The 23264-nt window shown below is 42.4% G+C and overlaps 3 protein-coding genes across 4 annotated transcripts; 2 read left to right on the top strand and 1 right to left on the bottom strand.

Annotated features, from left to right (window-relative positions):
• The first annotated feature begins 4991 nt into the window (after window positions 1-4991).
• LOC101780071 (serine/threonine-protein kinase STY46) lies at window positions 4992-12574 on the top strand. Its single transcript, XM_004977262.3, has 15 exons — window positions 4992-5395; window positions 6368-6482; window positions 7325-7401; window positions 8262-8334; window positions 8654-8764; window positions 9846-9896; window positions 10060-10199; window positions 10281-10388; window positions 10515-10588; window positions 10831-11006; window positions 11244-11339; window positions 11656-11736; window positions 11848-11898; window positions 11975-12115; window positions 12230-12574. The coding sequence occupies exons 1-15, from the start codon at window positions 5145-5147 to the stop codon at window positions 12284-12286; spliced, it is 1602 nt and encodes a 533-aa protein (XP_004977319.1). The 5' UTR covers window positions 4992-5144; the 3' UTR covers window positions 12287-12574.
• A 555-nt stretch (window positions 12575-13129) lies between these two features.
• Window positions 13130-17513, bottom strand: LOC101779670. The gene is made up of 5 exons (XM_022828572.1): window positions 17378-17513; window positions 15788-16058; window positions 14206-14290; window positions 13543-13632; window positions 13130-13450 (listed from the first exon to the last, which is right to left on the bottom strand). Exons 1-5 carry the CDS (start codon window positions 17511-17513, stop codon window positions 13418-13420), a joined length of 615 nt encoding a protein of 204 aa, XP_022684307.1. The 3' UTR covers window positions 13130-13417.
• A 1734-nt stretch (window positions 17514-19247) lies between these two features.
• LOC101779009 (actin-7-like) lies at window positions 19248-21558 on the top strand. 2 transcript variants are annotated; one of them, XM_012847176.2, is made up of 5 exons: window positions 19248-19403; window positions 19800-19872; window positions 19963-20356; window positions 20449-21062; window positions 21179-21558. In XM_012847176.2, exons 2-5 carry the CDS (start codon window positions 19813-19815, stop codon window positions 21242-21244), a joined length of 1134 nt encoding a protein of 377 aa, XP_012702630.1. In that variant the 5' UTR covers window positions 19248-19403; window positions 19800-19812; the 3' UTR covers window positions 21245-21558.
• The last annotated feature ends 1706 nt before the right edge of the window (window positions 21559-23264 follow it).

The following is a 23264-nucleotide window of genomic DNA, read 5'->3' as shown; positions in this document are numbered from 1 at the left end:
CGATGCTCAATAGTGTGGTATCTCTCTCTCAGTTCCTCCAGCTGAAGATTCATGATGGATGATCATTTTTTACAACGAGAGTTGATTTCTCAAACCAAACTCCTCCCGTGCTGTGCTCCGCCTTGGCCAGCTTCAAACATTTCTAGACATAGACATAGACATGGTCACATGGATGGATTATAGCACGTGAAAATGACCCTATTTTTAGGTCAAATGTGGTTGTGGTCTACTAACAAACCTAACCTATTGGTGATTGGTGGTTCAGCTGCAACAACCCACAAAACCACAAAAAAAAAACCCACAAAACCATATGGCTTCCTCCTCTTGTAGACTGATCAATTAGGTATGCATATGGATAAGAAAGAAGCTGCATGTCCTTCCTATAATATGTATGATCCTATCCACCATGCATGCTATTCGCATGTGCACAATCCTAACCAGAGTTAGGACAGGCAGAGCTGAATGGGAAGCGTACGATCACAATTATTTTTCTCGATCACACGGATTCATAACCAAGTTCGTACGATCTTGATTATCTTTTGCAGAAAGGAGTGTTAATTGGGGCCAACCAAGATTAGACAAACAAACATGGGGGGTAGAGAACTAGAAAAGGCTGCACATGATTGTGCAAGTTGACTGCAGAGCAGCAGGCCTCTCTTTCACACACCCCTCAACCTTTGGAAAGCTACTTCCATGAGAACCCTTCCAAATTCCAATCTTCCCCAACTCCCAACCTATTATAAGCTGCACAAATGGATAACTATGGATGGCACTCACACTGCTCTATATATTTCTTTGCATATATACTATACTATATGTTAAGCTGTGACCTGGGTAGGACCAGCACTCCACTAGTAGATTGAAAATGTACCAGCAGCACTTGTTGCCTCACTCAACAAGACCACATGCTTGAAGCTTTTACCTTTACCAATGAAAGGGAAAGGTTTGGAAAAGACTTTTGTAGCATTCGGCAGCTTTCGTGCATAGCTTCTCACATCGCAAGTGCCTTGCAGCCACGGCAAGGCAATGATGTCTGAACTTCTTGTTGTTTCTTTGATGATTGCTCAGAAGACCCTAGTGTAGTTGGCATTCCTACACCTTGTGGATAAGGTTAATACTATAACACTGTATGTGCGCGCGCGTATTGACTATGGTAGTGCTACTTCTTGATCTTTTTGTAAGGTGTAATTGATGTTTCACTTTTTTTTTCAAACCAATCAAATTTATGCATATCTGATGAGGAAACAAATTATTTCCTTCATTCTATAGATTTTTTAAGCTAATAAAGTGGTTCTTCATGGTGCAAGAGATACCCTTTTGCCCATATTCGCATTTATTAGTTGATACATTATCATTTGTTTTTCATTCCACTGATGTCCACTTCCACATTCGAGAAATACACAACAGAACTAATTGTTCTACATCCCTAATAGTAATACCCCCGTGATATATGAGGTCACTTCTCCAAGAAAATGGCTGCCCCTCAAGTGCACACCAAGAAGGGTGGCATCCCTTTTTGCCCAATCGGCTAAAAGGAAGGAACAGGAACGGATGAATCAACTAATGGCCGACAGCAGTGCCCCTTGAGTTCCAGGCTTACGTAGCCTACTACCCAGCCATCAACCTCGCGATAGAGCTTTCTTTTTTTGAGCAAATTCTCGTCGGCAACGTGATGTGCGTCTATCCAGTCCATCGCTGCAGCCGTAAGCCTGACCCAGCGTTGCGTTGCACGCTGCAAATACATGCTTCACTTCACCAGTCAAAAGATAAAGTGAGTACTTTTTTATTTCATTATGTGTATTAACTTCCGATCATAACTTTTCTTTTTAATATAAAGATATGCAGCATCCTAGGAAAAAAAAACATCGCATGCTCACATATACATAAAGTGGCAGCTTACTTAAATGAAAAATATATACTTAGCCAATTATGAGATAGAAATATAGAAGCTGCAAGCATTCAATTCGTTAAAAAGGTTTAACTTGATAAGAGGAGGCTATACAATACACAAAAAGTTCAAAATGTGGAAAACAAATGGTTTTTAATCAGTATCCTACTCCATCTATTTTTAAATATATGTTAAACTAATTAGCTTGTCCTAAACATCATATATTAAAGTACCAACTCATCAAAAGTTGAGCTAACCACAAAAAACGTTGGGCAATATATACTTCATCGCAAGTTCGTATATACAGATGCAACGAGAGCTACAAATTATACCTCTCTTGCCTGCGATCAGTAATTTTGTGTCATAATTACTACTCTCCACTTTGTGCTTATATATGTTGTGCTTGTGCAAGAGATAACCACGAACATTAGAATTGCCTTTTTTAATTAGTTGATCGTTGCACATTGAACTGCAATCATCACTTTCGGTAATGGACTAAAGTATCTTGCTTTGATGCGATTTGTCAAAACGAGATCTTGCTTTGGTGCTAAGAGTATATATGCTTGATGATGTCACCGCATACAATATAATGAAACATCATTAGGACTAATGAGCGAGTAGGTAGCCTGCACGCGTACATGCTGCATCGATGCTAATCATACTACGCTGCTCACTCGAGTCCCTTATTAGGCATTGTTTAGATACATGGTAGTCACCTTGAATCCATACTTTTTAAGAGAGGGATTAATGAAGAAATTAGTTTATTTTCCATACTAATTCATGCGCATTGGAAGATAATGGTGTCATCCAAACAGACCCTTAAAAGTACTCCCTATGTCCATAAATATATGACGTTTAGGATAAGCTAGTATGTTAAAAAATGAATTGTCCTAAACATCATATGTTTATGGACAGAGGATATATTAATGCTCCTTTGTCCTTAAAAAAACAGATCGTGTTGCAAAACGCAAACATTATGAATATTTTTTTGCATCTGGAAATAAATACGGGTTTACAAATTCTAATTCCTGGTCACGAAATCTAGACAACGAACTTCTCTCAAATTGGTTGAACCGAGATAGTCTTTGACACCCTGTCTAAGTGGGATGTTTTCGCTGCAGAACAAACCATACAAAGCATAACTGAAAGATCAACTGCTATCTCTAAAATTATAAACAACCTACCTTTCAGTGACAATAAGTAGATTTTTATTATCGTTGAAAATGTTGGAACAAGATTATCTGTGGAATCATTGGAGCTTGTGCAAATCTTTGTGCACTTACGGTGACGAACGCAACAGGGGATGCGACATGCTTGCATGAGAATAAGCATGGACCCCAAAGTGAGATCCATCAGCTCAGGTTCTCCCCTTCCCTCCCACTTTAAGTAGATTCCATCCAGCACTACTATGGCCTGGTTCTAATCCACATTTTGGATAAAGGCAAAGAACAAGGTTTAGAGCCATCAACATCAAGGGCATCTTTGTCATTTCCTTGCAAAATTCACATCGACCAACTAAAGGACTTCTCCTTCGTCTAAGGACTCCTCCTTTGTTTAGTCCTTTCGGCTGAACAATTTCACGTCGTGAGTGATGTAGGAAGCATGAGAAAATGGAATATACTAGGTCTCAATGCAACTAAGCTAATGCTGGGATCTGGTGCGAGAAATTTCAGCTGTACCAATTCCTAGAAGCACTTTGTCTTTGAGATGGGGTCGGTGATTATGGGAATTAATTAAACAATCCCAATCAAACCCTGTCCACTCCTCTTTGTCGATCCCAATTGTTGTCATTATTGACTTATTGTACGACTATTACAAGCTCAACTTGAGGATCAAAGAATGTGCTTAGGATCAACCTCGAGGAATACATGCAATTTCTTAGTTTTAGTGAGGTGGTCGATACCCGTCTTATACTCCCAAATTAATGTGCAAATATTTATCCGACAATAGCCGCGAAAGACAAAAATAATAATAACAATGTAATAGGACTAATTACATAAAATTCACAAACACTATTGTTATGGTACAACTATTGCGATAGTAAATCGCTGAATGATTGGATCAAATAATGATGCTTAGGATCATCTTCCACGAGGAACTAGCATTTTCCAACTTCTGATGAGATGTTGATGTTTGGCTGAACCATTCAACAAAATGATTTGACAGCCTGATACCCATAAACCAAAAACTCAACCATAATAACAACTAGTAATAAGAGGTTGAGTAATAATCTCACATCAATAATGTATTACTTATTTGCAACTAGTACGATGACGGTTTGACCAAGTTATTTTACTTAGGCTACTTTAGGACATATTTCGTTAGGATGTTGGTTGCCCAAATCTAGATTCAGTGTCGGTGATCGTATGAGTAGGTTTCACGATCAACTTATTCATACACAGAAAGCCGGTTTCCTTGCTAATTAAAGGTAAATGTTTATATCAAATACAATGTACCTCATTTTTGGTTATGTTAGGCACTAATTTATTGATACCACGGCTCATAGTGTTCTTGCAGTATGATAAATGATATAGTATGTCGACAAACCTTGGTTATAATAAATAGGCTATGAAAATGACTTCACTTAGTCTAACACCGGCGCTCTTGGAGATTGTCACTTGATCTACTTGCTGCTAAAATATTACTGGTACCAGTAGAGTGCCAGCACTGCTTAATGATCCATTCAGACGACGTTCTTATCCCATCTCATCATACTAAATGCACGGGCCCACCTGTCACCTGTGCAGAATCTGCGAGAGACCTTCGTGGAGTGCACGTAGCACACACCCGTTCAGAAAACCACATTTCCACGTTCACGCAACCTGCCCACTCCATACACCACGTTCACCATTCTCCTCCCACTGACATCCGGATCCACACAATCTCCTAGGCAAGGACCAAGCCCACGGCCCACAAAGTAATCCTGCCACGCGGCCGCGCATTTCGCAACAAGGCCCCCGTGGTCCAGGACATCCTCGGCCCGCAGCGATCTACGAAAAGACGCTTTTGCCCCTCTAGCGCCCACGTATTCTCTTCCTCATACCTCGCGCCTGTCTTAAGAGCTCTCTGTCCTCGTCTTCTCGCACTCCTATCCTTCTCGCCTTCGACTGCCCAGCGACCCCACCGCCGCGAACCTTCTGGAACACGCGAGCGAGCTGGCGGGCGGGCGAGACTTCCGTCGGCGAGGCGAGGCTAAGGAGGAGGGAGGGGCGGCGATGCGGGGCAGGTGACGTGCTGCGCGGCGGGGGAGGCGGGGATGGTGGCTGCGGCGGCGGCGGCGGAGGGTGGGCTCGGCGGGGGCGTGGAGGAGGGCGTCGGGGAGAGCTCGTCCCCGCCGCGCGACGCGGCCCCTGTGCCCGCCGGCTCCGGCGGGAGCGGAGGTGGGGGAGGCGCCCGCGACATCTGCGGCCAGGTGCTCGACCGGCTCGTCGCCGACGGCCACGCGGAGGCGTCCGACCCCGAGTTCCGCGACAAGCTTGTCGCCCATTTCGGGCGGCTTCCGCACAGGTGATCCATTAGCTCGGCCTGCTTTCAGCTGCCACATCTTAGGTTTGCTGTGGTTTAGAGCTCGTGGTTGTGGAAATCCGTGCCCATTGTTTCGATCAAGGAAGGTAGCGTGGTCGTTTGGGCTTGGGCTTTTATGTGGGCATCGCGAAGCTTAGCGGTGAGCTTCGTCGTTAATTTGTAGCATGTTTGACCAATTGACCTTTGAGTTAGCTCCTACTGGTGCTCGATAAGCTAAGGGAGTGTTGTTTGACTCGGCCATGGAATTGGAGTTGACTCGGTACTGTTTGCTTGGGGACTGGATGGAATTGCACTACTTTTATGTCGGATGGTGCCTAGCAGCTGTGTCTTGTTCAATTTTGATCTAGTGTGTTCTGGGATTAAGCTAAGGTTGGAAATGAATGGAGTGAACAGGTTTATTAATTTCACTAGCAGGGTGGGCTCATTCTGTTCCAAAAAGGAAAGCTTTGATCCTTTGCCTGAATTAGTGTTTCACTTGCTGCTTGCTGATTTTGATTGAATGATTGTTCTTCTGGGAATCTGGGTGTCTTTTTTTTAAGAAAAAGAAAATTTTGGATTGAGTTGAGGCATAATTGGCTGAGTTTTGTGCTAGTTGAAAGCATCTATTTTAGATCTATGGAAGCAAAACGTTCTGGAATTAGCAAATATTCTTAAAATGGCTAGATTCCAGAGAGCAGCATGGCACTACAATTGCAAACTAGCCTTTAGTCTTGTTGTTTACCTTTGTATTGAGCACAGTATTCAGAAACTGGTCCCTTAGTCTTGTAGTTTACCTTGTATTCTTCGCTTGTGGGGTACTTCACTTTTATGATAGTCATATCTGCAAAGGAAGCTGGTAGCTGCAGTCACTATTTTTGGATTAGCATTGCTAGGCCAATCAATTAATTCTTTCATTGTCTTATTTGTATAATCCTAAACTAACATTGTCTCTTCTTTTGTTTTCTCATGCTGCAGCTATCAGCTGGATATCAATGTTGACAAAGCAGCTGATGTATTGGTCCACCAGAACGTCTTAGCAGAAGCAAAGGATCCTGACAGGCGCCCCGCGTTCTATGTCCGTTTCTTGAGGGTAAAGCTCTTTCTTATGCTGGTTGAGAGTTTGGACAGTTCTACAAGCAACTATATGTGCTATATAACAGTTTTGCCTACTTTTAGTGGCTAGTGGTTGCAAATTTATTTTATTGCTGCCGAAGTTAGTTGGGAAAAAACTAGTAGCGCCAGTTATTGGTTACCATATTTCTCACTCTAGACGAACAGTCAACACCTTACCCTTTGTAGCAGCCATTTTCTGCCAAATGAATACATGCTTGGCAGTAACTATAACTCAGCCTGTGTGGTACAACTGGTTTGTGGAATAGAAAGTTCAATGTGTATTCATGTTGTTGTTTTCTTTTTTTGCATAGAGCAAAAGGGTGTTTGATATTTTGAAGTATGAAGGATAGTGGATTTAAAATGCAATACTTACCAGTGGTAAGTTATATATGGATGATTTTGTGGAAATTTAACTACAGTTAGATAGTTAATATGTAAATGAGTAGATTCGCTTGTTTTGTTGGTGCTAAACTGCTAATTTATATTTACAGTACACTTAATAACTTGCTTGCAAAATGTGAACAACGTAGGGAATGACTGGTTTTGACTAATATTCATACAGGCTAACAGGCCCAAAACCTACCTTGAGCTGAGCCCAGCCTGATACTTTTTTGTTCATGTGATTTTAGCTTATATATTAAGAATCTTCACAACCTAGTATATTAGGGATTTGGAAGAGAGGTCTGTTAGCTTGCGATTTTATCTTTCCCTTCATCTCTTATCGAGGCTAAGTGTTTTCCAGTGCATTAATGATTGCTTGTCTTTAGTATCACCAATAGAAATTGGAGTTGTCAAATTGACTCTAAACTTTGATCAAAGATTGAAGATGCGGATCAAGCATATGACTCCGATGCATCTGAAGAAGGGGATGATGATGGTGATGATCTCTCTGTAAGGTAGATGCCTATGATATGTGCTGCTTCGATAGATTTTAAGGATCCCCAAGTTGGATGCTACGTGACTAGTAACATGTGGTTCATTGCTTTTGTAATCTGCACTAAACAAATGTCTTGCATTGTCTTCACTAAGCTTATGATTCTTCCACATGCTGGTTGAGTAGTTGTACATCTTATGGAATATCTTTACATCCTTGGGTAATTGTAATGCATTGTATTATTGAGTAACAATTATGTGCTTCACAAAAATGAAAATCAGAAGACATGCTAAAGAATTGATGAAAAAAAGTGTAAAGTGTATATAATAATAGGTGGTGGAAATAAGAAATTTCCTTATATGTTAGGCTCCATGTTTGCAGTGAATTTGGTGTTCCAAGTCTTGGAGGATCAGAAGCCCTTTTTGTCTTTTTTTGGGTCTGTGCATAGAAAAAAGTAGCTTTTAGTTAATTTGGTCTGATCAAAGCTCTGTATGAAGGTACAACTCAAAAACCCTTGCATAACAGTTAACTTGGTCTGATGAGCAATGAGCAGCCTTTGTATCACATAGTTGCCTGTTTCCTCTGCCTTCCTTCTAAATATTGCATTGCATCTTAAGGGTCGCGGCCCTTTAAATACAAATGCATTAACATTATAGTTGTCTTTGATTTGACTGTATGTTGGAGTCACACAGAGGGATGTTGGCCTTTGTACAAAGTGCACATTTACTTCTGTAGACCCCCCCCCCCCCCACCACCACCAAAAAAAAAAATACAACTACTCATGCATTTTCAATTGCATGAACAACTATGACATGCCCAAGATGTATTTAACAGAAAACTTTATTTTTGAATGTACTAATCTTTACTGTCTATATTTCACAGGCAGGACACAGAATATACTCACATTCATGAGATTGTTTTCTCCACAATTGACAAGCCTAAGCTACTTAGTCAGGTCAGCAGTATTATGTGCCTTTTAAAACTATCCTCAACTCTGTAATACATTTTTACAAGTAATAGCATTTTTCAATAAATCTACAAAGCTTTACCACTGATTATTTCATGCTCAAGTTGTTTGATAATTGATATCTAGAATCTAGTTGGAGTACTTCTGGTTATATTATATCCATGAATCCATGCTTACAGCCTTACACCCAAGATATCTTATTGAAGGACTTTTTTTGGCATTCAACCATGTATTACTGTACAAAATATGATATTAATAATTGGTCATTTTGCTCACAGTATAGCATCTAACGAAACATGTTTTGCAGCTGTCTGCGTTGCTATCTGACATTGGACTGAACATCAGAGAAGCACATGTTTTCTCAACCCATGATGGCTATTCTCTTGATGTTTTTGTGGTTGATGGTTGGCCTATTGAGGTGATATGTTATGTCCTTATCATGGCATTGGTTGAATTGCTGAGGGTTGAGGGATTGATGCATTGGGATTTGGGAGTTGTTCCTGGACTTAGCCCCCATCTTGCTTGAGGCTAGAAGGATCTGTTGTTCTTGTTAGCACTGTGACACTGTCCACTGCCAGTAATAAGATTCATCTTGAGCTATGGCAGCCTTAGCAAATAGCAATGTTCACTGGTGCACATTTAACTGGGATATAGTTTATTCTGAATAGTTATATCTGCTACTAAGTTATCACTTTGTGAAGTAACAAGCCTCATGAAATTTCCAGTTAGACCTTTGCAATTACTTCCTGAGGCATTAGTCCTTCTTGACATCCAACTTCTAAATTTGGTAGAAATTTTCTGAGGCCTACAGTGCCTCTATGTGCATATAGAAGCAACTCAACATCCATGTTAAGTACTGTTGCACTAGATGCAAGGGTTTGATCAGAAATCTGCTTCCATAGCTCATGGTGTACACGTAGTTTGTAAATAAATAAAACTAGGATTAGTCAAGGGGTCATCCCAACCCAATCTACTAGCATCCCTTATTGCTTGGACATACTTAATGTAAGATTACCTCATTGAGTTGTTTTGTACTAGGTGTACAAAACTTTGCCAAAATATAGTGATTTGTCATCAACTCTGTTTGAGATTGTTTTCCTAGTTAAATATGAATCTATCTGTTGCCTCCCAACACCAGGGGGGTTCTGGCTTATGTCAATCGATTAGCTAAGGCATTCTGGTGCTCTATTACTCTTGTTTTCACAATATAAACCCGAACCCATCATACGTGTATACCAGGGAGGCTCCAAGTCTTCGAAAGTTTGATGGGAAATGACCACAAATACCTCTATTAGCTACAATTATCAGTGCTCTTTCACACTGTTAAAATAGGGTTAATGAGTGGCAAGGTAGCACTAACTGCAGCCATGTTTTCTTCCCTGGACTTATGTTTTGAAACAGCAACTCCTGGTAATATGACTTGTATTGTGAAACGAAGGGAGTATCTGTACTTCTCAAATTTCCCTCCAATGATGCTAACTTCATAATTTTATGATCAGGATACTGATGGCTTGCACAAAGCACTGGAAGCATCCATTTTAAGAAATGAGGTGATTTCTGAATAATTCATGTAAATATGCAATTTATGATTGGCAAAGTATTAGGCAGGCAGGCCCTGCCTTGCTTGTGGTTGGTGTGGGAGTCAGTATGTATTGTTCCTTTGTCCAAAAGACCAAAACTAACAACACATTTGCTGGTTCTTTCTGCACACAGGGTTCATGGTCTGGTGGTTCATCTCATTCCTCGGCAGCTGAAAGAACACTGCCCTTCCAAGTTAAAGGTGGTGAATGGGAAATCGACAAACGACTTCTTAAGATGGGAGGGATGATTGCTTCTGGTTCTTGTGGAGACTTGTGAGTCAAGTTTATACTAATAACAACTTAGTTGCTGTATTCAGTGGTGCTTTCTTTTTACTGTCTTATGCCTATGTGAAGGTATCATGGGACTTACCTTGGTGAGGATGTAGCTATTAAAGTTCTAAGGGCTGAGCATTTGAATAAGAATGTTTGGAATGAGTTTACGCAGGAAGTATATATTCTAAGGTATCTAACATATTGTTGGATCACTTATGACTTATGTGATGTACTTAATATCTTATGTCCTACTAAAATTTTTTGTTGAAATGATTTAATGATGTATGGCATGGCTTCACCTTCCACACTTTTCAGAGAAGTTCAACATACAAATGTCGTGCGATTCATTGGTGCGTGCACAAAACCACCGCAGTTTTGCATAATTACAGGTGAGATTTATGTAGCATCTACTGGATGTAATAGGAACCTACATTGTTTGTCGTACAGAAAATCTGACCTGAATATGTGCAATGCAATGCCCTACTTTTCATAGCATTGGCCTAGTATAACTTGCAGCTTTCAAGGATTGCTAGTTACTTGCTGAAACCAGATTTTCCCCTCACTTCATAACTGATGCCCTTGTAGGTTTTGGCATTTTAGTAATACTAACAGTTTCTTAATTACCTTGCAGAATACATGTCTGGAGGAAGCCTGTATGACTTTGTGCACAAGCATCATAATGTCCTAAACCTCACAACTCTCTTGAAGTTCGCAGTTGATGTATGCCGAGGGATGTGCTACTTGCATGAAAGGGGCATCATCCATAGAGATTTAAAGACTGCCAACCTTTTAATGGACAAAGATCATGTATGTAGCATTGAACTATTTACTTTTGCATTTGTGATGGAGTTGTTTAGGGGAGAAAAACGGGGTAAAAAGAATACTGGTAGCGAAAATTTTGGATTTGTTGATGTGCATTGTCTTTAGCTGTGTATCATCTGTATTATGGGGCTTAAGGCTATGCATCATACAAATATTGTAAGTTTGTGACAGAGACTAAAGACTACTCTGACTGATGAATGATTTTGTTGCTTGTTTCTCTAGGTTGTGAAAGTGGCTGATTTTGGTGTAGCTCGGTTCCAGGATCAAGGAGGTATCATGACAGCTGAAACTGGAACGTACAGATGGATGGCACCTGAGGTACAGCTCTATTTGCTGGAGTAGTGTGGTTGCATATTACAACTTACCTGACATAGAAATTCAGATCTTTTGAATCTTGGCGTTCTAAAAGTTTCAGAGCAAGCTGCTGATAGAAGCTTTTCATCTCAAAATACACTATGTTGCTTAGTTTGAGATATCTATTGTTCATATTGCTTTAAGTTGAGAATTCATATTGCTGATAGAAGCTTCCCAAATGATTAGATGTTTAGACTCTTGTTCAACAGTTTATCTTGACTAGTAAAGTGATGAAAATGTTGAATTCCTATCTGATAAATCTTTGGTGCTACGTGCTTAGGTTATAAATCATCAACCCTATGATAATAAAGCAGATGTGTTCAGCTTTGCTATTGTTCTTTGGGAGCTGATAACGTCTAAGGTAAAGTTGTGCTTATTTCTGTGACTAGTTATAGTTGCCTTTCACAAATGATGCAGTTATCACTGCAATTGCTGAATCTTGTTAATTTTTTTTTATTTCTGGTGTTCCCAGATCCCATATGATACCATGACCCCACTCCAGGCGGCTGTAGGTGTTAGACAGGTGGGTAAAAAAAAAGATTACTTGTTATGGCATACTATTTGCTTTGTGAAATGCGCTAAATGTACTGTCATACCAGGGACTGCGCCCAGGACTCCCAAAGAAAGCACATCCAAAGCTGTTGGACTTAATGAAGAGATGCTGGGAAGCTGATCCATCGAACCGGCCTGTTTTCCCAGACATCCTAGCCGAGCTAGAGGATCTTCTGGCACATGTTCAGGTATGTCGAGAAGCAATCACATTTGTTTCTCCTTAGAGAGAGGAACCCTAGCCAAACCCTGTCCATTTCTCTCATGTAACACTGTAATGTTTTCCACCTCTTGGACTTGGACAGGGAGCTTCAGGAAAGACGGTCCAAGATCCAGCAAATAACTTGAGCACGAAAGATTGACTCCCCATGCACATACCTGACATTTTTCTCAATTCGGTGATTTGGCATATTTAGGATTCGGGTCACTAATTATGAGGAATGTAGCATATCTTTTTTTTGTTGGTTTTGCTTTGTTGTACATTTGAACAAGCATCTTGGGGCCTAATTTTTTTGGTCCCCTTTCTCATTGTTCTTACATAGAGGAAATTGGATCGGCCTATCAGTTTACCTTGCCTACCTATGACTGATAATTTACCTCATATAATGAGGGTCAATGTTTGACCTTGAGCCATTTGCCATTTCCAAGAATGCATAATGTGCTATTCACGTTAGTTTGCAGCTTTGGAATGAAAAAAAGGCATGGGAACTACTGTTGGATGGGAGAATCGTTGGTCAAAAGTTTACCATGTTGTTCAAATGTCGGAATTTTTGGGGATTAGAATGTTCATCTGAAGTCCATCCTCGGGCAACTGACAATAGACGATATAGTTGCTGCAAGACTTATCTAACCTTTTGGCGGAGTCACTCGTCTATCTGATGCATGCACAAGCATACACAAATATTATCACAAGATGACAAGATACTGAAGCAACGCGTTTCAAGTTTCAGAATTGGTGCCATAATCTGCTACTGTAAAATTGAATTGAATTGCTCGTATTCATTTCAATTTTACCAAGTCGCAGAAGCTCCAACTCAAGCAGATGTTTATGCTACATTTCTTCCTATAATAACCGAACGTGCAATGTCAATTGATTTGTTTGGCTAGAGTTTCATAAACCGGTTATAAATGACCATTTCCACCGTTACTCTGAATGGTAACAGGCTTGAAATCCAATGAGTAAATGCTTTTAGCTACCAATGCCCTTAAGGAAACGAGTCTAGCAATATTTGAGAAAACAGAGGAACGTGATTCCTCTTGTACATGTAAACGCCTGCACGAATTAGATGATAAGACCCGTTTAAATTCAAGCACCCATCCGTGTTTGCTGTGCTGCTCGAAGAGTTAGACAAAATAAGGCATCCTGTTACAGGGTCGGCAAATAAAAGCAGAGGCACGACAAACAGGTCAATTTATTTAAGTTCATGAGAACTGAAATGGGGGAGTGCGAGTGTCCAACGAAGTCACACGTCAAATGTAGTAGCATGCCATCATCACTTGAGCTTGTCAAGGAGCTTTGGTGCCACCTGTAACACAAATCACAACATGAGTTGCCGACAGACTGATCAAAAGTCAAGAATGTTAATTTGTAACCATTCAACGAGCAGGCGATACTTACACACTTGTCAACGCATGACCAGTAGTCGAAATATTGGCCGGTGCAGTGCTTCTGCCCACTTCCATCGTTCTCGACTCTCTTGACACACCTCTGCGCACAAGAAGGCTAGCATTAACACCAAGCACACGAGCTTAGCAAGTAAACATACTTCACAGGAAAAGCCTCAAGATCACGCTTGCCAACACTAACATAAAACAACACAGTGGTTCAAAATTCTAGCACCGTGTTTTGGCTATAGAAGACTGGAAGATGAAAACCAAACTGGTATATGGTAACCACATCCTATCTTCTTTCATGATTCAAATAGCATGTTTGTATGATTATACCATCCGGAATTCAATCTTGCACCATTTGACTCGGAACATATTATTGACAACATAATAACAGAAACTCCTAATTAGTCTGCTACAGGATGACTAGACAACTGAAGTGGACTCTGGGAATGCAAAAAGAATGCCAGGAAATGTAGATGGTAAAAGGATATGTATGCACACTTTATAGCATACTAAGTTATAGACTTAAAAACTTGTAGCTTCTAGCAATATTTTAAGTAAAGCTTTGTCATGAACTGATGCGCAAGAACAATGCCAAACTTAGCGCTCGCTCTGTGGTTGGAATTATTGAATTGGCCTTCTAAGTTCTCTAAGACAAATATATACACACCTCATACTCATACAATGATTTTACACATAGTGGCTTGCAACGTTCCTCGAGTTTATTCTTCTGATCAACAGGCTCAGCGTCCGCCCTGGAAGAACATAAACCAAGCTGTTACAAAACCACATGGAGAAGGAAAAGATTGTTTTTCAAGCATTTCAAGCATAATCCAAGACATTGTGCAATATGATTCAGAAACTACAGACTACATTTAATCAGCAACAGGTGCAATTTGAAATTCCAAAGACATTAAAATTTGGTTCCGTCCCCTTCCTCTTTTTTCTTGTAAAACAAAATGTCAAATTGTAAATGAAACGATATATCTAAACTGAAAACATCGTCAGATAAAATTCCCTTCCCAAGATTGAGAACAATAGATACACTGATCACATGAAAACGTTACAAACACAAAAAAAACCTACATCAACAATTTGCATTTACATATAAAAATTCCAATTTGTTGAACCTTCCGAAGGTAGCTTATCTGAAGTTCTGAACCCAAAGAACAAAGCATTTGCATAATTTGCCTCCTTTGGATTGGAGGAATTTTGGAGGAAAAATGGAGGGTTCCATTTCCTATAGGATTGAGCACTGTTCATGCCTTTGGAATGAAGGATTGGAGCATAGGAAAACTGAAGGAAAGTTTCCTATGCTGCTCATTTCATCAGAAAACAACAGGAAAAAAACATCCAGTCAGACATCTTTTTTTCTTTCCCCTTCACGTGGGAATGAGGCAAATGACCTTGGCTGCTGCTGATAAAGTCTCTGAGCAGCACCCATTAAGGTTTCCATTCTATTAGCTTAGCTACTGCTATTGGGGATTATACACTTCATAAGATTTCCATTCCTGTGAATTTCCCATGCCCATCCAAACACCTATCTTAGGAAAAACTCCTACATTTTCCAATCCTACGTTTTGTAGTTGCATTCCTATAGAACTCCTACGTTTTTCCTATTCCTATGTTTTTGCAATCCTATGTTCCAAAGGGGGAGTAAAATCTAGTAGCAACATCAGCAAGCCCGTTACACATGGCACACTAAATTTATGCCGTGACTTGTGGCAGATGTTCACTGAGTAAGCGGTCACACACTTAACTGACTTTATTCATCTCAGTAGGTCACAGTTGGTGGAACAAAATTATCCCTATCTCAATTTACGAAAAAAACAAGAGAGTTGAGAGTACGGCTAACATGAACACTGACCAGGCACATATACCACCACCAAGTCCAGAAACTGAATCAGTTCAGAGACATCTTGAGAAGGAAGGAATGTTGAAATGGCACTCGTAAGATCTTGATTGGATTTTGTGGGCTAGAACACTACAGAAGAAAACGTCCAGTAATTCTAGATTTGCTGCTGACACACACAGCGCAGACCGTGGGGATCGAGGTTTGAACCAATCAGGACACGCTCCGAGGGGATGAATCCGCTCGCGGGGATACAACATCTATACGAAAGCACAAATTTCTCTATCCAGCTTCACGAATGAATAGAAATGCCAGCTGAAGCTGAACATACTCTCTCCCTAACACGATCACGGATCACACACACTGATACGCAACCAATCTGTACAGGGAGGAACAATACCGACATGGCACTCGTAGGATCGCGAGGGAATCCCTGGTCTCGTGCGCCCAGAGATGCTGAGACCCGATCCGGTGGGTGGGTGGGGGTGGATTGTCTAGGGTTACGAGAGGGAGGAGGAGACGCCGAGGAGGAAGAACTGGGAGAGGGGAGAAGGACGACGACGCAGGAAAGGGTTGGTCGTTTAGCTGGGCCTGTCTTGAGGAACTTGGGCCAAATATTGGGCAGACCGGATCATCCCGGCCCAGATGAGGGAATTGAGCCCGTATGATCCCTAAGGTTTCACAATTTTTTAGGCGAAATGGATGGTTTTGTCGTCTCAATCATGATTCTCATCCCGAAGGTTCTAGCTGCTGCATTGTTACTGCTCCCTTGACACCTCTGTCAAGAAAAGAGTATAATTCTAGCTATAATAAGTGTTTGATATATATATATATATAGATCTATTTATCTATATATAATCAGAAATGCATTTTTTAGGATGGAAAAGTAGGTTGGAATCCTCGCGTGGTGAGCGTGAAGCATCAATGGTGAAGAAGCACTTCACGAACGCACAATAATCCGTGAATTAACATGAGCACGAGGGAATCGATCGAGTGGGCGGCGTACTCATTAAAATGCGCGCAGATCGGCTAAAGATGGGCGTGGTTCACCCGTGAAGCGAACCGGATGCGATCCGTCGATCCATTATATTAATTTGGAGGCACGTATGTGCTATGTTCTAATTAGAAGGATTAAATATAAACTAATTATAAAACTAATTGCAGAACCCATGTGCTAATTTGTGAGATAAATCTATTAAACCTAATTAATCCATCATTAACAATGGTTACTGTAGCACCACATTGTCAAATCATGGACTAATTAGGCTTAATAGATTCGTCTCGCGAATTAGACTTCATCCGTGCAATTAGTTTTATAATTAATCTATATTTAATACTCCTAATTAGTATTCAAACATCCGATGTGACAGGTGATAAACTTTAGCCGGAAGTATCCCGGTTTCGATACCTCGTGCTACAACTACTCCCACCCCCGCCACTGCTGACGCGAGCTGTCTTGACCGGCGGCGGTGATTTCTTTCCTTTTCTCTCGATCTCCTCCCGTGCTTGCACGAACCTTAAAACTGCTACGATCGATCGATCGGGGGTGAGCGAGAGAGGAAGGTTCCAGTCCTTCGCCGCACCATGCCCATCTTTAATTAAGATCAAGCAAACTATTTTCGATCGACCGATCAGATCAGCCGCAAGCTCTCTAGCTAGCAGGCTAGCAGCTTTCTTTCATGCGTGATAATGCCGGCCGTAAAGCAAAGCATCGGTCGTTCTGCTGCATACTTGCATGCGTGCACATGGGACCTACTACATTACCTAGCAGGGCCTTGCAATGCGTGATCCCACGATGGTGAAGATATCGTTCCAAAGGAAAAGGAAAAGGATCGAAGATTCAGTTTGGGTTCTGTAACGACCTCTTGTATCTCACAAGAAAATAACGACCATTCATCGTGACGGAGAATTTTTATTTAGGAATTTATTTATCATTTTTAACAACAACGCATAGTACATGGCAGTCTCAACTCTCGACGCTTCTTCTCACTTCTCAACTCTGTATTTTGCATTCTTGCCAACACCACAAGCAAAGACACCGTCTTGGCGCCTGGCTTGCAGGACAAAGAGGTGACGAGCCATGGGATCTCTCTCGGACACTGTGTTTGTGCCGTGGGGCAGGGCATGGACGTGCTGTCTGAACTTGCTACGCACAGGATCCATGGGACGCGAGTCCTGCCACGTGCACGCGCGTGCAGCTTTGTCGATCGAACGAACATGGCACGCACTACTCGCCACAGTACGCAAGAGACCAAGAATGAAAAAGGCGGTGGTGTCGTGACCCCCAACTCCCCTGGCAACGCACGCACGGACGCAGATGTCTTTTTTTTTTTGTTTTGCGACGTGGAGTATCCGGGATCTGCCTGGTTTTATTTGTAGCTACTCCGTAGGCGAGAACATGCCCGTCAAGTTTTGTAAGAAAAGAAACAAGCATCGTCAAATTCGCTGGCTTAGTGCCATCCATCGTGCAGGAGACTTCATCATCAAACCCATTGCAGAACAGCTGTGCCATACCCGAGTGGCCATTATATAAATGTAAACTTGATTGACGAAATAATTCAGGCACAAGCTGGAAAAATATTATTTAAATTTTCGATCAATCAGGGCATCAGGTACAAAAGCTGGACAGTTGATCGAAAAGGCAACACCTGGAATGGGGTGTTCGTTCGGTTGGGTGAGCGCAGCAGGCCCAAAAGCCGACCCAAGCAACATCCAGCGAAGAACCAGTTGGACTTGGACCGACCGATTGGCGGGCGCGCACGTACTGATGCTGCCGCACGGGGCCCACCTAGGCAGATCGGACGGCGGGTGCGCCCTCCGCGTCGCCCATCGTGCGGTCCAGGTTGTCTCAGCATCTCCAGCTCATTCCAGCCTCAGGCGGCTCTTTGGGGGGCCTCTATTTATTTTTTCTCTCCTTTTTTCGACTCGCTCTCATTTTTCTCCATTTCTTTTTCTTTGGTACCGGACCACAGGTACATCCAGTGGAAGGAATATAATTGTAGTTTTCTATTGTGTAAATAGCATTGTCTCTGATACACAATAGACATGAAATACCTTGGTGCCGGGGTTCTCACTCTTCTAGCGATGCTGTTTGATTCTTAATCCAAACTCAAGATGCTGAACTGAAATCATAAAATTTCATTATTACAAATTACCCTAAAGGAGTTGTTTTTATTTCGCTTTCAATTAAAGTTCTTCGCCTTCAACGGTGTGGTTTGTTGGAAGTTAGAAGCATTGGCTTCGTGGCATGGACCTACTTGCAAATAATTTCCTCCCAATTAAAAGTTTTTTTTTTTGCAAATAATGCCTCTTTTGATGCCATCGCCTTTTCTAGCCCGTGACAACCGGAGTTCAGGAGATGCATAACTGTCTTTGAGATCCCCTTTTATTTATTTTTATTTGATTGCAAACTAATTTTAGTTGGCACTAGCCAGGATGGGCTAAATAATTCTTGAGATGTTGGCCTAAATAATTTTCAGAAATGAAGTGTCCTCCACGTCTCCATGACAAAAAAAAATACTCCATGTTGGACTACAGTCTAAAAAAAGAACAGAGCTGTAACATGATGATTTAAAAAAAGAAGAACATTTGAGACCTCTCTTTCATGCTGAAATTATACCTTGTTTTTTTCCATTCTTGTTACCGTGGTCAAAAGGAAATGTTAGATACTAACTGATAACTGAAAAATAGATGCATATCCTTAAAAAAGATCTCCATTTGGAAAAAATATGATAAACACGAAATTCGTAGACGCCGAACATCTGAAATATTATTCAATTTTTTGGGGGAAAAAAATACACGCCTCGTATTTCAAACCGTATCTGTGTCACGGACCACGCATCAATCGAGTCCACGTACCACCCATCCCTTCCCCTCCCCTTCCCCCCCGCTCTTGTATAAACTCCACCACCCCAGTCCTCGGGGACGAGCGCGCCGCCATCCAGATCCAGCCGCCGGAACTCCGCCCCCTCCGCCGTCGGCCCCGTCGCTCCGACCGGTCGGCTTCTCCCTTGCTGGTAAGGAAGCCCTACCTTTCTATGGTTGTTTTTTTTATTTCATTCTGTTCTGCGGTGGATGGATCTCCTGTTCGCTGCGAATGAGCGCTCCAATCCGAATCCTTGTTGTTGCTGGTATGGGTGCTCCGATTCGTCTATCTCGTGGCGGATTTATTCGCTGCGCGGCGGAGTAGTAGTTGGATCAGTTTGTTTCCCAGTTTTTTGGTTAGGATTATGAAGAAAGGTTTATGGGGAACGGAAGGTTTACGTGCCACAATAAACTGCAGCAAGCAGCCTCACTGGAAGTGGTAGCTTGCCTGCAGAATTTATTTGATAGGATTACCTTTCACGGGCTAAATAAGCAGATTCTGATTAGTAGGAGTACCCTTCTTATGCTTGAATCTGTTGATGCAACAGAACAACTGACCAGATGGCTGACGGCGAGGACATCCAGCCCCTTGTCTGCGACAATGGCACCGGCATGGTCAAGGTTTGTGCTGCTGCTCCTCATCGGTTCATACAAATCTGTGGTCGGGCATTCACAGTACTGACCGTAAAGTGACGCCTGTGTTCTTGGTAGGCCGGTTTCGCAGGGGATGATGCGCCGAGGGCTGTCTTCCCGAGTATTGTTGGACGCCCGCGCCACACCGGCGTGATGGTGGGAATGGGGCAGAAGGACGCCTATGTTGGCGATGAGGCCCAGTCCAAGAGGGGTATCCTCACCCTGAAGTACCCAATCGAGCACGGTATCGTCAGCAACTGGGACGACATGGAGAAGATTTGGCATCACACCTTCTACAACGAGCTCCGTGTCGCGCCCGAGGAGCACCCCGTGCTGCTGACCGAGGCCCCCCTGAACCCCAAGGCTAACAGGGAGAAGATGACCCAGATCATGTTTGAGACATTCAATGTGCCGGCCATGTATGTCGCCATTCAGGCTGTGCTTTCCCTCTACGCCAGTGGACGCACAACAGGTGTGCAAGTGATTATCCATTTTCATGAAAGTGCATTTTGAGATGTATAAGGTTCTTCCATCTCAGCTGGTAGTATGTTGTTGTTCCTGCAGGTATCGTGTTGGACTCTGGTGATGGTGTGAGCCATACCGTGCCAATCTATGAAGGTTATGCCCTTCCGCACGCCATTCTCCGTCTTGACCTTGCTGGACGTGATCTCACTGACAGTCTGATGAAGATTCTTACTGAGAGGGGTTACTCCTTCACCACCACTGCCGAGCGGGAAATTGTAAGAGACATCAAGGAGAAGCTCGCCTATGTGGCACTTGACTATGAGCAGGAGCTTGAGACTGCTAAGACCAGCTCCTCTGTGGAGAAGAGCTATGAGCTGCCTGATGGGCAGGTGATCACCATCGGGGCAGAGAGGTTCAGATGCCCTGAGGTCCTTTTCCAGCCTTCATTCATTGGTATGGAGTCGCCTGGAATCCATGAGACCACCTACAACTCTATCATGAAGTGTGATGTGGATATTAGGAAGGACCTCTATGGTAACATTGTGCTCAGCGGTGGCTCAACCATGTTCCCTGGTATTGCTGACCGCATGAGCAAGGAGATCACTGCCCTTGCACCAAGCAGTATGAAGATTAAGGTGGTGGCACCACCTGAGAGGAAATACAGTGTCTGGATTGGAGGGTCCATCCTTGCCTCCCTTAGCACCTTCCAACAGGTCAAGATTTACACTTCTCTGTTGCTCAACTATCAGATTTTCCTATGTTGCAGTAGTTGCACTATGCTTTATTTTTGTCAGTATACTAACAGTATGCTCTGATGTTTATATGGCAGATGTGGATCTCGAAGGGTGAGTATGATGAGTCAGGCCCAGCAATTGTTCACCGGAAGTGCTTCTAAGCCCTGGATTCACCGTCTTTCTGCTTTATTGGGGCTGTTCTTTTGTCGAGTCCTTGCCATGTAAGCTACTGTGTTTGAGATTGCTGGGGTTCCATTGAGCTATATTGCCGGATTTGTTGGTTGGGTCAAAACCATGTACCTTTTAGACTCTGTTCAGTGGCTGCTATATTCAACCAGTGCTGAATCATACATTGTGTGTTCAAGTATCGCTTTGATGGCAAATTTGGTGCCAATGTTAAAGAGTATTGAACTATCTACTAGCATGTTCTGTAATAGTTTTTGAATGACTCATTATCATTTCTCTTGTACATTCATTCTGGTTATGACCTAGCGGTGGTGTCGCCCAGTTAGTGTTGCCGATTTCTGATGTGGTTTTCCATGTGTTTTGGAGTTATATTAACAGTGTCCCCATTGATGCTGTGGCTCCTAGAATAGACTCATTGGTGTTTCGTTACTTTTGAGCATACACAGATGCATGGAAATGATTCCTATCATTGGTTCATCTGCCTGTTTGGCTATTTGCTGTTTGTAATCAGTGTGCTAGATTTGCTGCAGATTTCTGAGTGCACATTCTGCTGCTTTGTTCATCTGGTACCGAAAAACATGGCATGTTGGTGCCACTGATTTCTGAATGCACATTCTGCTGGTTTGATTCGTCTGGTGGTACCGAAAACGTGGCGTGTTAGCGCCACTGATTTTCTGAACGCATCAAAGGCAGGAACATGCGCCTGTACTTGGAGAACATGGGGTGTTGCTTTGTGAAGAGTTGCTGGCTGTAACTTTTTCATGTGCAACCATTGATTGCATCATGTGGGTTGTGACTTTTGTTCAGATCTGTAGCAGTGTAGCCTTTGATCTGCTTATATGTAGGAGTTGCCCCCTCTTTTCCAGTTCATGTGAATTGTGATTTGTGATGAGTCATTTTCAGCTCTCCTTTCCGTGTGTTCTTTTCGACTGTTTTTCGTGGATGGTACGAGTTCAAGGGGCTTTGGTTGCTATTGCTTGATATTTGTGGTGCAAGTTTACTTGAAGTTGCACACCACAAAAGCAAGTGGAAAGCATGGATATGTGTGGATTGGCTCATGCCAGAACTTGTAACGAATACGTAGCCTGTCGCTGTTAGGTGTACGGTTTGTGTGGCTTGGCTGGCTATCTTTTATCGATCAGCCAGCAATGTGTGGCTGAAAAGGTGAACCGTATTTGCTTTCTTCTCCAAATCGGAAACGTGAGGTCTAGTTTGGATTGCACCCTAGCCAATTCAAATAACAAACTCAGTCCCTTTAGAAATTCAGATTTTTGTCCCCCTTTATCCTAAATCCAACGCAATAAAACTCCTACCAAATTCTTGCACCCCAAAAGCAGCTCACCATAACTTATGTTGTTTAAAACTTTGAATCTGATGTTACCGGGAAATAAGAAACGAATACGAATGAAACAAGGCAAACGGTATTCGAGAAATTATTTAAAAATTTAGAAGGTCGTGATCATTACCCCAAATGGGCCAAACTGTAGCAGTCTCACTTGTATGTAACGGGCTCTTATCTCGCGGGCCTAAACAACGAGGCCCAAACTCTTCAAAATTGAACCCGGTACGCGTAACAATCAACTGTGCCAGTGCGAGTGTCTTTCTTTTCGGCGCCGCCATCGCTGTTGCCTGTTGCTCACCGGCGGGCGGCGGCGGCCGCGCTCACGGCAAATACCTTGCAACTAGGCTCGCTCAGAGCAAATTCAACACATCCCTTTCCCCTTCCCACTTTTCAGCCATAAGAGCGCCTTTAGAAGCATAGGGTTGATTAGGTCGGGGAAGAAATGCTCCTCCAAAGATTTTTCTTGATTTTCAAATCTCTTCCACCAACGGTTTTTCTAGCCCCTCTCCCCGTCACTGTTTGGAAGTTCTATCCCGGTCGCTCCTTGGTATAAAAAACCCTGCCACTGCAGCTGCTGAATAACACGCGTGTTACCCGTTACTGAGCATAGCAATGCATTTTCCAACAAACCCGATCGCTCATTGCTGCTACAA

This window comes from Setaria italica, chromosome VII (assembly GCF_000263155.2).
Source record: "Setaria italica strain Yugu1 chromosome VII, Setaria_italica_v2.0, whole genome shotgun sequence".
NCBI classification, from domain to species: domain Eukaryota; kingdom Viridiplantae; phylum Streptophyta; class Magnoliopsida; order Poales; family Poaceae; genus Setaria; species Setaria italica.
This window is presented reverse-complemented; position numbering and strand designations above follow the sequence as displayed.

Excerpts from the sequence above, each read along its gene's own strand:
- LOC101780071 (XM_004977262.3), top strand. The coding sequence starts at position 5,145 with ATGGTGGCTGCGGCGGCGGCGGCGGAGGGTGGGCTCGGCGGGGGCGTG. Across the intron at positions 10,200-10,280 it reads TCTGGTTCTTGTGGAGACTT|GTATCATGGGACTTACCTTG; the intron begins GTGAGTCAAGTT and ends GCCTATGTGAAG. Across the intron at positions 10,389-10,514 it reads CAGGAAGTATATATTCTAAG|AGAAGTTCAACATACAAATG; the intron begins GTATCTAACATA and ends CACACTTTTCAG.
- LOC101779670 (XM_022828572.1), bottom strand. The coding sequence starts at position 17,513 with ATGCCCTGCCCCACGGCACAAACACAGTGTCCGAGAGAGATCCCATGG. Across the intron at positions 16,059-17,377 it reads GCAAAATACAGAGTTGAGAA|GGATCATACGGGCTCAATTC; the intron begins GTGAGAAGAAGC and ends GTGAAACCTTAG. Across the intron at positions 13,451-13,542 it reads GGTCATGCGTTGACAAGTGT|GTGGCACCAAAGCTCCTTGA; the intron begins GTAAGTATCGCC and ends TTTGTGTTACAG.
- LOC101779009 (XM_012847176.2), top strand. The coding sequence starts at position 19,813 with ATGGCTGACGGCGAGGACATCCAGCCCCTTGTCTGCGACAATGGCACC. Across the intron at positions 19,873-19,962 it reads ATGGCACCGGCATGGTCAAG|GCCGGTTTCGCAGGGGATGA; the intron begins GTTTGTGCTGCT and ends TGTTCTTGGTAG. Across the intron at positions 21,063-21,178 it reads CCCTTAGCACCTTCCAACAG|ATGTGGATCTCGAAGGGTGA; the intron begins GTCAAGATTTAC and ends TTTATATGGCAG.